We start from the raw sequence: 16,195 nt of genomic DNA on the forward strand, positions 1-16,195 counted from the left end.
ACCCTAGGATTAATTTGGGATCTTAAGGCCTCAACAGTTTGACTGTGCCCAGAAACTCTGTCCATAGATGTTACAAACAGAACTGAAGAAAAGAGCAACTTTGATGGGTTCTCTCCGATTTACTTCCTGCAAAGTGAATCAAGATCTGACACCAGCCATATAAGGACACTATGTTTTTAAAAAATAAGAAACCTTAATTTATTCCCAATTTTTTTACTGAAGACTAAATGTTTTACAAATCAAAAACTTTAAAGATCTGTAATAGTGTAGAATGATTCAGTTCAGAATTAACCAGTCTACACAGTGTCGTGCTGATCTTTACATAGAATGGTTCTACTGCCAAGAAAGACTTTTGTCTTTTCACAAATAGACTGTGTGTCATTTTTATATGTGTCATTTTTAATTGGAGATGGTAAAATGCAATCCAGAGTCCATTAAAAACACATCCATAGCACTTTTATTTAGTGCCAAATTAGAATGGTCAGTTTCTAATTTTAGCAACATTAGCAAACCCCCCAATATTTCTTGTTTCTACACCTCAGAGAAACTACCAATCCTACTGAAAAAGTATACAAATATACAATAGAAAACGTGTTCAGGGTGCAAATGTCAAATGATTTATTTATTTTTTTGGCCTCGGGTTACCCCAAAGCTGTTTGGCACCTGGGTACAAAGTCACATCACCCATATCAAAAACCACCACTGGTCATTCATAACAACTTGCATGCCAAACAGGTGAAAGGCTTAACTTCATTTTTTTATTATGAGGTATTAAAACTTTTTTTTTTACTGTGCCTTTGCTTCAGACAGGCAGTTAGTCAAACCAAAAACAGAAAAAAAAGAAAATCAAACACTTGAAACACTTGATACACATATGTCTAGCATAACAATCTATTTCAAAAGCTAGCATTATTATATATATACATATCTATTATTTGCATAACAGATATGAGCAAACATGGAAATCATTGTTGCTGCTGGGTACAATAAAATGACAAAAGAGCAAATGAGGTGTCATTCAGTAATCACCTCAGTAAAGTCTCTAAGATCATTACAGTGTCCTTTCGATTAGACTCATTCATCAACATTGTTTCCTTCTCTTTCTTTACTTGTCCTCTGGACGCCTTTATTCACTTCCAACCTTCTTTAGATGCTCTGGTTCCACCCTGACCAGCTGAGAGTCCTCAGTTATCTCTACCAGACTCTGCATCTCTGGGCCATCTACATTCACCAGCTCTCCTTCCTCCAACTCCACATGCATACCCAGCCCGTTCTCTCCCTCTGGCTGCGCCTCTCCCTCTGTCACCTCAACCATCTCTGTGTTTTGCACCACCTCCTCCTCCCCTTCCCGGATCTTCTTCACGTGGAAAGTAAAGGGGGGGACGCGGTACACGGTTGTCTTGGAGCGAGCAAACTCTGTATGATCAGGAGTGAGGGATTTCTTGAACTTATCTTTGGAGCTTTTCATCTTTGCCCTCCGCTCCTGGTTGGGGGTCATGCGGGTTCCAAGTTTGTTGATCTTTTTCTCGAGGTTGTGCTTCGTCTTCTCAAGATTGTCACGGGTTTTCTGCCTCGTCTTCTCCAGGTTCTCGCGGGTCCTTTGCTTGGTCTTTTCCAAGTTTTCCTTGGTCTTTAGTTTGGTTTTCTCCATTTTTTCTTTGGAAAAGGCCTTCTTTATGTTGTCTACTTGCTGCTTGGTGGAGCGTTGGAGACGCTTTGTACGAGACTCTTCGATAATTTCTTCAACTTCAATTTCTTCATCAGAATTGAGATTTTCTTTAACTCCTTCCTGTCCATCCTCAGGTATTTGCTCTAGGTCTGCCACTGCTTTGCTTTCAGCTGTCTCTGCTGTCCTGGGCTTGGATTCCTTTGGTGTCTTCACTTGGTCCTGACAGTAAAAAAAAAGGAAGGGAGAACAGAAAAAGGATCTATTAAATTGCTGAAACTGAGTGTGAATTAAACCAGATTGCAACATGATAGCATATACTTTTTTGGAAACAATACAACAATGTTATTTGATTTATTCTGGAATGAAAGCTACCTGCTTCAGAAAAACAACCCCCCCCCCTACCCTGATGAACCAAAACTGAGATGGAAAATGTGAGCATGGTAGTTTGCAGAGTGACTCATTATCTTAATATGCAACGCAAAGCTGCAGCTGGTGCAGAATGCCACCTAGTGGTGTAAAATGAACATCTCTAATAAAATTTGCAAAGATTTCAACCCAATAAGCATAATTTGTACTGTGGCATATATATTAAATATTGCTTAACTTTTAAGTTAAGTAATATTTAACTCCAGAGCATGTTTTCTGCTACTGCGATCAACCTGAAATGAAAGCCAAGAACGTCTTGCATAAAACCACATTACTTCCTGTCATTTGGTATAATTTTTGCTTCGAACCCTAAACCAAGTCTTTTGAAAGACACATTTTAGGAGAGGTGTATGACAGAAATCCTAAATATATTTTATAGCCAAAAAAATACAAAACCATTTGCATTTACATGCAAACTATCAATGTTTCATAATTCAAAGGCTACTTTGATTTCATCACTTCATCTTATAATGTACGCAGTTTCATTTAAAACCCGCAGCACAAAAGCACAGCAGATTCACACTTGGTTGAATAAGTCTTCATATGCAAATCAAGGAAAAAAGAACAGGGACTGATTTGTGTTGAGTGTAGACAGTAAGCATTTAATAAAGAGAGATTAACAGAGTCAGAGACTCCCACCTTGCTTTTCTTTTAACCAAGACAGCGAGAGAGGAAAAGAAAGTTTATCTTTTTATTCATAAACTGTTATGCTGGTATCCTTGAGGACACAAGGAAAGAAACAAGTGCTGAATAGGTGACAGGTGGGCTATGAGCTTTTTGCAGCCACTTACCATGACTTTCAGGACTAAAGAATGTGATTTCGCTCCTATCATGCTAACAAACTCCTAAAGGGACTACAGGTCTTACATTGTTGTCAGATCTCCAAGGAAAGGTCAGGGTGATTATTTTCTCTATTAGTTCTGTGATGTCAGTACAAAAATCAGAATTGTAACTTTTGAAAGGGTGTACTGAGAACTTAAATCATTATCATAAACGTGAACAGACTAAATGTCTTCTGACAAAGGAGATGATTATTTGTGAAGGTCCCCTACACAATCGAAATATCTTTCAATTCAATATTTTGATAGCAGGAATAAATTGTGGCAGTTAAACACCAGCAGACAGAAGAGAACAACTGACAAATATAAGATATGGATGATCAGCAACTCATAAGTGATGTTGTTTCTATTGATAGAGAAAGATAATATGCCTTATGTCGGACTTGTAAAAGAGAAGCACCTGTCAGAATTTTCTACACTGTTTAAATACTGCCACACAACCACAAAACATACATTGCCTTCATATCCGGTGGTGTATATATGGTGGCACTGGCCGACCCACTGTGTGCGCGTTTATTTTGAGCTGGCCTTTTCTGCTTTCTGGATTCCATCTACCCTCCTCTGGCCACCAGCCACTGCATAGCTCGTCCCTACAGACAGCCCACCCCTCGCCCCAGCTGAACAACACCATCCCCTGCAGTACAGCAACAGATAAACACAGCATGCTGCAACCATAGTAACCACCTCATCATGCAGGCCATGCTGGCTACTGAAGATTGAGCTGAGCTGCATAAATAGCACATTTCTATACGTATATTTGTATAGATGTATATGTAGATATATATATGCTCCTGTCACGTTAGCAAATTTGCTGGATGTTAAATTGTCTCACTAATCATTTCAATAAACAATAATTTTGTTGCTTTGAGAGCATTTTATTGATAATGACATAGTAGTGCAAGTTTACCCTCTCATAGACCAGTAAATTTGGGATGCAAAGAACTTAATGCTGGAACAGAAATCATAAATAATATGGATATATTATGGATGTATTTGTGAACAACATTGAGTAATGATGTTGCTGAAATGAGACGGGCATCTCTCAAAAGTGACTAAAACATATTTCATTACAGATAGATATGAAATAAATATGCAAGAAGTTTGAGGCTCTTAGGAATGTGGGTAAAAACTTTCCTGTTTACAGTCCATTGAACTCTAAGGAAATCGTGATGACATCAGTGAACCCTGTTTGGGTTTCCCGCCCTGATAACAAAACACACGACTGAGAGCCTCTGTCTGAATATGTTAAATACATTAACGTCCCTGTGTTACCTTCCACTCTCCACAGATTTAATACTTCACAGCAGCGGAAAAGTTTGCCTGCTGTGTGAATGTATTCACTGACAGGCGCCAAGGGAGCGGGGACTAAGAATCTTCTGTTAAATAACATAAACCTCCCTTGTTGATGGCTCTTTCCAACAAGAGTAACTAAGTGGTCCTCATGGAAAAGTTGATCTTAAGCATCCTGTTTTTGAACGGTTGCATATACTTGGCTATCTGTGAAGAACATTAAATGATTCAGGAATAGAAAATAGGTTTGGAGACATAAAAAATGCTATTCGAAGCAGAATGGCCACCACTCTGAGATGAGAGCTCTCCTTTTGGGGGAAATGTTAATTTTGTAAATGTTTAAGGAAAGCTCTTACAAGCAAAACATTATCGTACCTTCTCATGACAACCAAAGGCTGTTTTATTTTCTGTACCAGATGGGTAAAATTCTGTGTCAGCTAAAGGCGTAGTATGATACATTGTCACTATGGACAACAACGGAAACGGTGCCATGAACTGCTGGCTTCTTTCTGTCTCCATTACCAAGATTATTTATCCAGATGTTGTAGTGAATACCTACACTAATCTAAGAAATATTTAAACAAGTTAACTAAAAATATATTTAATGGACATAAGCCTCATTCAAACAACTACTAAAAGAAAATTATAGTGAGATAACTTAAAACTGTCATATTAGTGGTAATTATAGTTAGATTCAGCTTTCACTCCCTGCCAATGCCAACCTTTTATTACTTTCCAGTTTGTATCATAAATAAATCAGAATAATATCAAGCTAAATTAAAACTGAAGGTACAAGCGTCGGAAAATGTCAGACTCACTGTTTAGATAAGTCCGCACACTGTTAACAGATGCTCTTAATCCACCTACATCCATGCAACCATTTAACAGGCTGGAAGATAAACAGACACACACACTATTCCTTTAGAGGCAGTGTGATGAAAGGCCTCTTCAATGAGTCACTGGAGCAGCTGTCTTACCCTGTCCACTCCTTGCAGCTGTGCTGCTAGCATTCACAGTGAGTGATGTCTCTGACCGATATGTCGCTTTAGAGTGGGAGAAGGCCAAGGGAGAGTTTGACATGGGTTGGAGGTTCGCGTGTTACATCTCTGCATGAACCTGCATCAGGACGCTTTGATGTCCAGAGACTGCTTGCAGGCTATAATAAAACCGCTAATGTACTCTGGTCATTAATTCTAAAGGCTCCTACACTGTCCAAAATAAACCTTAGGCAATTCATAGGGGACTGGCCACCCGCCTACTACTGCTTTAGGTATTTCAAAGGTGAGTCAGATGACTTACAGCAAAATGCAAATTCTAGGGCATGAAGTTTTTGAGATATAATTAGTTCCAATGGTGCTGGACTAAACCACAGCTTGCATACAGATTCATTCAAAGTGAGAGGTTTTATTTACCAGAAAGCCAACATCAAATGGAGCCCTTTGATTTCTATAGCTCGGGCTTTCCACAGTTCTTGACTCTGAAACCACTGAAATCTCAGCACAGTTATTCACACTTAATGATGTAAAATTGAGTTTTCCATTCTTGTGTTAATGTGAGCTGCCAAGAACACTGGAAACAGTATGTGAAGGTATTATATAATGACTTCATTCTCTTCAATAGTACAATCTGTACTGACAAAGTGGTACATTAAGTAGACTTTTTAATTATATCTTTTTCAGTCTTACTTCAACTTAGTTTATATGTTTGTATTCCCTATAGACTAGCTCACCTAAGATTAAAAAAAGAGTTGTGATAAATATGCATATTCTGTAAGTATCTATATTTAAATAATTTTCATGTACATAAAAAGGATGTAGAATATTATTCATGTGGTTGTATCATTTTCTCTTTTTATCCATAACTTAGTGAAGAGGGAGTATAAATGTTTCCTGTACTCTTAAGCCAAAGCCCTACTTCAGAAAGTTATTTTCGCCCATTGAAAATTTTGCTCTCAAGGCTCTGAATCAAGCCATTGTTAATGTGTGTGAGGGAACTAGAGTATTTTCAGTGGAAAAGCTGAAATATCTACTATGACTCATAGATCCCCACCATCAGCAAAAAAATCTGTATTGAAATTAAATGAAGTTGAGGGCATTTTGTTTACAATAGAGTCCTGTTTTGCAATTTTTTAAAGCAACAGTTCAGTCTTAACCTGTGTAAATGCATAAGTACATGTGCTTACTGGCATACATATAAGTGTTTGTGTGCAGGGAAAACATTTCTCTAACATCATATTGTAGGTTTGTTGCATAGTAACTTATTTAATTGGTTTTTCTTGACTATAAAAGACAAACGTGTCACTGTTTCTAAATAGTTTAAAGGCTAATCCTAACTCAGCTAACAAAATGTTGCTCCCACTGAACCTAATATGGCTATTATTTTTATTAGTAATAGATTAATCTTCCAAAAATATTTGAGAGCATGCAAAACCTAATGCCAAGGCTACTATAAATCCCCGGGTGTACTGAGATGCACAAAGCAAAAGCTTCATATGCCACATAAGCAGTGGAATAAACCATAAAGGTGAGTCTGACTGTGGATTCTCACCAAAAACATGTTGCTTTCATTACCAAATTGTTAACTTAAAGCAATTAAACAGCTATTTATTAGAAAAGTTGCTGCTTGGTCATCTAAAGTTTTGCTTTTACTCAAGTTTTTTCTGGTTCAGTTTCACTTATTACATTTATGAAGATGAAAAAAAAATCTACGTCTCTAAGAAAAATTCAGAATAACAGGAACAAAATTACTTACATCTATATGTCTAGAAATATGTTACAAAGCAATTTCAAAATCACTCCAAGAACATTTCAACAAATCTTTAAGGTCCAGACTTAAAATCTGCAAGAGACTCTTTGGCCATTAACGCTCAAAAACCCTCCACTTAGATTTAGGGATTAATTACGTTTTTTTAAATTATTATTATTATTATTATTATTATTATTATTATTATTATTATTATTATTATTATTATTATTATTTTTTTTTTTTTTTTACAAAAAGCCAGGCTGATTTTGGTGGTGCATACATTAAATCTCTGTGGCATTTTTACTTTATCCAGGTCATCTGTGGTATTAAAATTAGTTTGATAATCTGAAACATTTCAGGACTAGAATAAGAACAAAATTTGAAACAAGACTTTTTTTTTAACATGCTAAATGTATAATTTTTTTTATTCAATGAACATGTTCACTTTAAATTGTTTGTTGTCTCTTTTTTGCTTCAAATCAATATCCAAAACCATTTTCTTGGGCAATGATCATTGTATATCAATTTATTTATTGATCAAGATTACACATTTTTTTCGATTGCTTTTTTTGTCTTCCTCTGTTAGCTGACATAATCAATGCTAAAAACAATATATATGGTGTCAGTTTAGATGTTATTCAACTGAAAAGTTGGATTAAATAATAAACATAATTTCTGAATAACTTTTGTTGAGAAAGAAATATTCAGAAGTCAAAACATTTAGCTAGTGTTTTACTCTGATTATGTTCTCATTCATATGGGAATAATGTGCCGAATAAGCTTGGAGAGTATCAGCAGCATTGCCCAGAGCTGAAACGTGGTATGAGGACACATATTTGTTCCCTGGCCAAGTAGCTGGATGACAGCTACAACTGTTCAAACTAGATGTTGACCTGATCTGTCTTCCAGTTGGTACATCCTGTTTGATGCCACGGGATGTGTGGAGAAATGAGAAGGAATTTAAATTTACCAGGAGTAACTCAAGACCTCCTTCTGGCATTGTTTAAGACAATGCTAATTATTTTTGGCTGAGTAAATTTTGCTGATGAAATGAATATGCTGCATCAGTCAAATTGCAGAACAAATTTGGGATGGAGCCATGTCAGGAAGCAAAATTTTTTTGTTTGGTTTTTTACTATTTTCATTGCACAATTTATCACAATTCAATACACAAATGCTATGTTACAGATATGGTTTATATGGTAATCGTTTTGGTCAGTTGTTGCAACTTCCAATCAGGAGAAAGATCCAGAAACCCATCAAATATATTTCAGGATGGATAAAGCAAGATAACATAAAACTTCAGGAATTGCTTTCTCAAAATCAAGACTTCAGCCACATTTGTGGAATATGCTTAAAAGTTAGGGTCATTTCTCTTTGTATTTTCTGTAACTAAATGAATTGAATAAGATGAAATAACATTACCAGTAAATCCATTTGCACCAACACCCACTTTAACACAGGCAAACAACGGCACAAAAGCCCTTACAGGCAGCACTTTGAGCTACTTTATCAAATTACACTTGTTTTGTTGTGCTGTACGGTCCCTGACTGACAGGTAAGTGTTTGAAATGTTCCACATCACTGCTTACTCAGATTTGTTATTTTTGCTTTGGAAAAGCAAAGAGAAAAGAAAAACAATGCGGTGGCAAATGAGGCTTGCTTCACAGGGACGTTAATGGAACAACTTTTAGAGAAAAAACAATGGTCTGCACTTTTTAAAATATGAAAGAATTCCAAACAAAAGGAGGGGAAAGGGTTGTTTTTGCTTCAGGGTGAACTCATTTCCTTCTTGTTATCAACAAAATATACATGTGTTAAAAGAAAAAAGGGAACCCCCAAGCAGCAACCTGCATTTAAATGAGCCAAAAGAAACAACACTCTGGCTCCATGATGTCGCTCTCCGCTGCTAAAATAAGAGATAACATTGAAACACAAACATAACAGATATTATCTTCATGGTATTAGGATAGTGCTACATTTAGAGAAACACATTTATTTCTTACTTAAAATTAAATAAAATGAATTAAGACATCATTTAAGTGTAAACATAAATTTCTTTTTAAATTAATATGTACACAGACGGCATTATTTAGAATTACCATAAACAACCAGAGGACTCAAGGAAGTAGTCCAGCTCAGATAAAGTTCTGACTATAGAAACTATTGTTCCCATGTTCAGTAATACAATATTGAAGAGAATGACTCTTTACACAATATTCCCAAAATGAATTTTTTGACTGTGTCATATGTTGTATAATTCAATTGAAAAAAAGACACGTTTTTTTGAAAACTTCACGTCATCTTTACCTAACGTTCTCCAAATCTGTTCAATTGTGATGTAATTTCTTTTCTATTGGCCATAACTGGTATGTTGTGGCCAACATAACATATCAGACATCAAGATCAACTGTTGGTCAAAAATTGTATAAAACTAAGTATATGTCTGTCATTGTACACACTTTTTTCTTGTTTTACATTTTACCTTTAAATAGATTTGATTGATTGTCTTTTAGTTTAACTGCACAAAGCAAATGTAAAACAAAAAAAACAAACAAACAGGTGAAGTTCTGAAATAATTATCTGCTCTACATCACTAAAACTTGGTAACTTGAGATGTTGACATTTTGGGGATTTGTCGTACAACTTTGGGTTCAACTTAAAAATGAATGAACATGGGAAACAATTGTTATTTAGTCTTAGTGCAATCTCTCTATAGACAGAAAATGGAGACAGGGAGTGTGTTGGTAATACTGGAAGAGCTATGCTATCAGTTCTGGATTAGACGTCTGATTGGGATTAAAATAGGCCATCTCGATTGTAGGAGCGATAAGGGGGAGTGGCGTCTGAAGTGGGGGTGCAGAGATGCCAGCAGAATGAATCAGAGCTCTATCTTTGTGCTGCTTGTTGACTTCCTTTCACTCAAGTTACTTGGTTTTACTTGCTATGACCTGATAGGTAATTGAAAACACTTCATTGTAGAGGCGCTGACATGCAGTCTATGCAGGGACACAACAATTCGGTAAAGAGGCCAAAGGGCTTCCCATGGTTGGAATTCTACGTCTGGAGTAAGAGAAACTATGCTGTTACAGAGACGGGCAAGTTGAAAATCTATGACAGAGAAGTGAGCAGTGGTGTACAGGGAGCACTCTCTGGCTGTGATTGGAGCTCTGCATAGAGTTGTTAGAGTAGTCTGTAACTGAGAAGTCCTCTAACTCCCTGATAGAATGACCACATAGCTAACGTCGTTTTTGAGGAGCATCCAAACACACCCTGATTCCAGACGCAGGAATACCGTCTCACCATGTCACAGACTGGTGGATTATATTGCATAAACTAGATGAAGACACATGTAGAGTTTCATGGAACTGATTCATACAAGTTTTTGATCAAACTCAGCGAGTCATTAAAGTTTAAATTGCATGAATTTTGAAAATCATCACTTTTTTTCTGTGCATGAGACCATATATTTGTGTCTGACATTCATGCCAGGTCAAAGACTAAATGCTGCTAATACATATCTTTCTCACTTTAGAACTAATGAAACTCAATTCAGCCCAATTCAGTTCAACTCAATTACAAACACCTTAACAATACTAAAGAAAAACTAAATGTAAAAAAAGTAAAAACTCAAAGTTTCTTCAAAAACAAGACTTTACAACAAAAATCGTCAGCATCAATCTGTTTTGCAGTGAGTCTGAAAAACTCCCACAAGAAGCAAAGGTTGCTTTGCTCTTTTTTCCAGACAAATACCAACTTATTTATGCCACCACCTTAACGTCTTCACCCATAGTAGAAATCTTTGTTGTGTTCACGTTCAGGATGAAATTATTGCTTCCACACATTTCCACAAAGCGATCCTTTGGTTCGTCATCATAGTCTGCAAACTTTAAAGTCATTCTGATATTTCTGGAGCTGACAGGTCTCAAATTTGAACTGGAAGTCTAAGGTTTACAGTGTTAAAGCAAATGGTGAGAGTACAGTTTCCTGTGGTACTCCTGTGCTGCTGACCTCCTAGTCAGACTGACACACCCTTCAGGGTCACAAACTATGGTCGGTTTGCTACGGTTCAAATCTAAAAAAAAAAGTGGTTAGCATTGTTGATTAGCAGCAAGAAGGTCTCAGACTCAAATCTTAACCTGAGCGTTTTCTGCTTGAAGTTCTCCTTTTGTAAATTTTCTCCTGTTATTCTGTCCTTTTCCAACAGTGGACTTTGATATAAGATTAACTTTTTCATATTTAATGATCACTTTGCCATTTGGGCAATGCAAAGGTTCAGCGCTCTATACAAGCTCTATATGGTGGTCAAATAAGTACAAGACAAATGAATGAGTGGGTCTCTCTTGGCATATCAGCCACTCCAAGCATTTGGCATGCCAAAATGACTACATCTTTATCAGTAAAGACAAGGATAGCTTAGAACAACATTAATTACATTTATTTTTTGAAGTTCTTGCTTCAACATTTGAATATGGCTTACAAAATTATCATAGCAGCTGAATATCACATATATATTTGATATTTCTGAGCTGCAACATTCAGGACACTGAAATTTTTAAAAAACTCAGAAAATTTTGAAACATCCAGATCAAATCCCATGCAACGGCTTTCAAAGCAGTGTTATTTTTGCTCGAGAAATCCAGCATTCACCATCAATTTCACACTAAACAAGAATCTACATGCAGATAATTACCATAATAAGTGCAATTTTAAATGAGGAGAAAACACAACTTCATAAATAACACTATGAAGAATATCTATGTTATGTCCAGTCTAAATTATTAAAAGCCTATTTTCTGTTCTGGGTTTAAATGTTGACAGTGACTAAGCCTGGGTGGTTGAATGTCAGATGTAATATTTGTGGCAAGAATGCTGAGACTACATTAATAACCTCAGTCAAAAAGCAGGAGCAGCTTCTGCTGTTGCCTGGGCAGATTTCATCCACAGACAACTTAAGCTGGGTGACAGATCAAAGGTTTTAGACATTTGTGTCTCTTTAGCTGATTTGATGAACAAGCTCACCACAACAGCTAAAGATCCCTTCCAGTTCTTCCTTCTGACTGATTCTCTAATTTTGAGCAGCTGCAATGAGTTCATGTTTAAATTCCGTATTCACAGTCGTTTCATAACAACAACCAAATTACTTGCACATGAATTCACATTCTAAACTTTGCCCACATAATTACAATTTCCTATTTATTTGAGTTTCTTTTTTGCCTCTCATGAAATAGAAACTTGGTCTTATAAATGAGATACATGGAAATGAGGGGAGAAAAGAAATCATTTTAAGTGACATACACTTTAACACGATTCACAGCCATGTCATTAATAAAATGGTCATAGGGAAAATATGCAAGAAGAATATGAAGCAAAGACTCCATTGACTCACTGTTGGCTGCTACCAGCAGTGCCCTGATGACGGTGTAAATGTGATTCATGCTGAGGGGAAAACCTTGCACTGCGGTGCAGTGAGGACACCCACAAAGCGAGGAATATTTAAAAGCCTCTTATGTATGGTGATATGCAATTTGCATGTGGTAATTATGTCTTTATTGCTATGCCCTGCGGTTGCCTGGCAATGTTGAGTCCCATCAGGTTCAAATATAAAGCTTCCATCCCAGGTTTCCCAACCCGGAAACTCTCAACTGTGCGGCTATTCTCGGAGAGCACATCCAGCAGTGTGTCACAATACAAAAATACAGCACCTGCACTCAGCTGAACAAAGAAAAGCAAGATGACTCGTAGCACACAGCGACATATTTCACTTATTTTACTGAAATCTGAGCGAGAACGACTTTGACATTGTAGGTGAAACCCAACACACACACGCAGAAAGTGGCAAAGCAATTCCATGGAGTCTTGCCTTAACCTCTACACGCTGTACTTCAACCCTTACATCAGTTTTACCGTATTTCTAATTCTAAACCTGTCTCGCGCTAACACATCAACATGCAAACAGAGTGAGTGGAAAGTGGTGAAAACTGGCTGAGAGCCAGTGCTGATTTGCATTGCTGCCAATATGTGACCTATCTATCACTTGGTCAGATAAACTGGACACAGTACAGTCATCCTTTTAATTAAAAAAAAGTAGGCCGGAAGCCAGGGGCAACCACTTCAACATAGCTGAAAGCCTTACAGTCTCCAAAACAGCAGGAGGCACCTGCTTTACTGAGTAATTTATTGGGGTGAAGTGCCTATGATTGGATTTCTGCTGGATGCCAGCAGTGTAACCTGCTCTTGCGGTGCAAAGGGTTTGTGCCTGCCAATGTAGAGCCCCAAGTAAGCTCCACACATGCGAGACCCCTCTTATGGTTGTCACCATAAGATCCCTTGCTATAGATGTATTTGAGATTAACTCATCGTTTTTCCAGCAAGTGAAGCATCTGAGTTTATATAGGAAATTACTGCTGTATATCCAAGTGATTTTTTTTACAGAGCAGCTTCAACATGTGTCAGACATGACGGCATGTCGAGCTAAAAAAAAGAACTGCTCACTGAGGTAGCTATAGTCCTTTGACTAGTACAGCTGACACTTCTTTTCTTGCTTCTTTGATTTTTTTTTTTTTGTGGCTCACATGTTCAAGTTATTTCTAATTTGAAGCTACTTCTTCTGTTTTGTACCTTTAAAACTGAACCTGTCTTTGCTTACATAGGTCCAATCATTAACTCAAGTACAGTATTATGTGCCATAAATTTTAGCTTTATCTTAAGACATCATCAAGATAAAAACATTTAACATATTTTCACCTTTCATTACTCCAAACACCACTCTGTCCTCAGTAGTGGGGCGTTGGTTCTGTCTCAAATAGCTCCACATGCCAGTATTTATAGGGCTTGTATTTTCATTTACAACCAGGAGTCTTTATATAGATTTTATTGGGTGATCATGTATGCCTGTGGAATGGAAAAAATTGCTACCTGCCCCAAGTTTTCCATGAAAGTCACAGGTTTTAGTCTGAACAGAAGCTGCACAGAAGCTTTTGAGGACAGGAGAGCTTTTGTTGACTACTTTGTAAACATCACAGCCTTGCTGAAGTTTTAGGAATGAGTGATTCTGAGATATATGTCATGGAATCTACATAGCCTTGGCATTTCATCCTTCATCCCGTCCTCTTTCCATTTCCACTAACAAGGCTCAACTCATGCCACAATTTGACTTTTCTCTCTGCAGAGATGAGGTTAGTAGATTGCTGCGACAGCCTTTCAGGTGAATTTCACACATCTTTTCCAAACCTCCCTTCAGGATGTGGGGAATGCAACGTACCAAGTAGTAGATTAATACATTACTGTGAAGCTTTACTTATGTCAATAGCGATTTCAAGATATTCATTTGAATCTGTTATGACTAAAGGTGTGCTATAAACTTATAAAAAGACATCTTTTCCACATTTCACCTGGTAGATGAGGACTTTGAAGTTCCGTCTCTTGAGCAGCTCGTGCTCGTTGCTCTCCAGCTTCTTGATCTGGCCCGCCTGCTTTTCCAGGTTACTGCGCACCGTCTTGACGTTGACGCTGACCTTACGCACCTTGTCCAGCATTTTATTGACTGTGTTGGCAGTGTCGACGTGGTTCTTGGACAGCTTTGCCAGCTCCCCTTGGATGGTTGACACAGACTTCTCCATGGCCTCCTGCCGAGCCTCGAGTCCATTCTGGGTCTGCTGGATCTTGTCTACCACACCTATGATCTTGTCTAGCAGAGACAGAACCATGACCCCGTTCATCTGAGCTTCACTCTTGCCTCCAGCATCCAGCACCAGGTCCACTTCTTCAGCTGGGTCATCGTCATCTACTGCTGGCTCTGTAGCAGCGCCAACAAGAGCAACCTCTTCATCATCATAGGGTATATCAGCATGGGGTACATGTTCCTTTTTGACTCCTGTGTCTGCCATACCTATCAACTAAATATACTACCTCTTTACCAAAATAAACAAGCTATTCAGATAAGCCCTATTCTGTTTTTCTTTCTTTTAGACAACTTCCTAACTTACTTTTTTGCCTCTTTAGATTACTTTCAGACAATCCTCTCTACCTCTCTCTGCCTTTGCTCTGGGATGTCAGCCAGCCAAGGGGAGTGGGGCCTCTCACAGCTGAAGCATGTGTGCCCTGACTCAAATGCCTCTGCTCCCTGCAAAACCACCCAGCCAAACACTTCCCTTCATACACCCAGCCTCCACCCAGTACCAGCCTACTGCTGCAGCTCCACCCCGTTCTGTGCCTAACAGAATGTCTGTAGACCCCCTCCTCTTACTGGCATAACACTCCCAAATAAAACGGCAAGGTGAGGCTCTCTAATGGAAACATCACAGAAAACATCTAGAACATGAAAACAAGCTTGATGAAGCTCCAAAAGCAACAGCTGTTCATCTGTCTATCTATCTATCTATCTGTCTGTCTATCATTTTAAACTGGATTCAGTTTACTTCAGTGTTTGTGTACACTTTCATTTAAATAGTGTGTTTGGTGTTAACCACAGCGTGGTTTTAGCATATCATTTTGAGATCAAGAGCTGGATATAACACATCTGCAAATAAATATCTCATATAAAATGGATTGTTGTGAGCTTACAGTAACATTTAGTGCATTCACAGTTTTTCTCAGTTGCCTTGGTGCATTTCTCAAATCATTTTTGACATTTGCCAAACAATAATTGCATTTCTCAAAACAATTCGTACAAACAGCAAAACACTGTTGATTACCTTCTTTCTCAAAATCCTTAGTTGATCTCACAAAATTAAGTATCTGTATCAATAAACTTGCCAGTGCCTCAGAATGACAAATCCTTGTTTCATTGTGTATGGATAAGACAGTCAGGTTTCATTGTTAAGTGTTTTGAATGTTGTGGAGGGTGCAACAATTCAACAGACATCTACTGTATATAATACATTTTGATCAACATGAAATAAGCAATTAAAAGTTTGGGGAAAAGCAGAGAATTGTACATAATCACTTGATGTACAAAAAGATTTGTAACTTGTTCAAAAGAATAAGAAATTGCTTTGTTGATGAGCACAAGTGACACAATGATTTGAAGATTGAACATGTAGTTTTGAGAATTTCAATTCTGCTCTGAGAAATGCACCAAAGCAACTGAGAGAAACTGCATTAACATATTGTTTTGTGACCATGAATCATACAAGTAAAAAACCATCTGCAAATATGTCTCAGACAAAATAATTGATGAGCTTGATACAGTAACATGAATGTTGAAAGTGTTGCTTTAAACAAT

At 37.5% G+C, this 16,195-nt stretch overlaps 1 protein-coding gene across 1 annotated transcript; it reads right to left on the bottom strand.

The window, feature by feature from the left end:
* Positions 1-594: 594 nt before the first annotated feature.
* Positions 595-15,132, bottom strand: cavin1a (caveolae associated protein 1a). The gene is made up of 2 exons (XM_028042799.1): positions 14,364-15,132; positions 595-1,888 (listed from the first exon to the last, which is right to left on the bottom strand). The coding sequence occupies exons 1-2, from the start codon at positions 14,856-14,858 to the stop codon at positions 1,127-1,129; spliced, it is 1,257 nt and encodes a 418-aa protein (XP_027898600.1). The 5' UTR covers positions 14,859-15,132; the 3' UTR covers positions 595-1,126.
* Between the last annotated feature and the right edge of the window lie 1,063 nt (positions 15,133-16,195).

The sequence above is a fragment of the Xiphophorus couchianus genome, chromosome 16 (assembly GCF_001444195.1).
Source record: "Xiphophorus couchianus chromosome 16, X_couchianus-1.0, whole genome shotgun sequence".
Taxonomy (NCBI): domain Eukaryota; kingdom Metazoa; phylum Chordata; class Actinopteri; order Cyprinodontiformes; family Poeciliidae; genus Xiphophorus; species Xiphophorus couchianus.

What these genes read in the sequence shown, in the direction of transcription:
- cavin1a (XM_028042799.1), bottom strand. Translation starts at nt 14,858, where the DNA reads ATGGCAGACACAGGAGTCAAAAAGGAACATGTACCCCATGCTGATATA. An exon ending in TCAAAGTCCTCATCTACCAG is followed by an intron (nt 1,889 to 14,363) that starts GTGAAATGTGGA and finishes TTTTACTGTCAG; the next exon opens with GACCAAGTGAAGACACCAAA.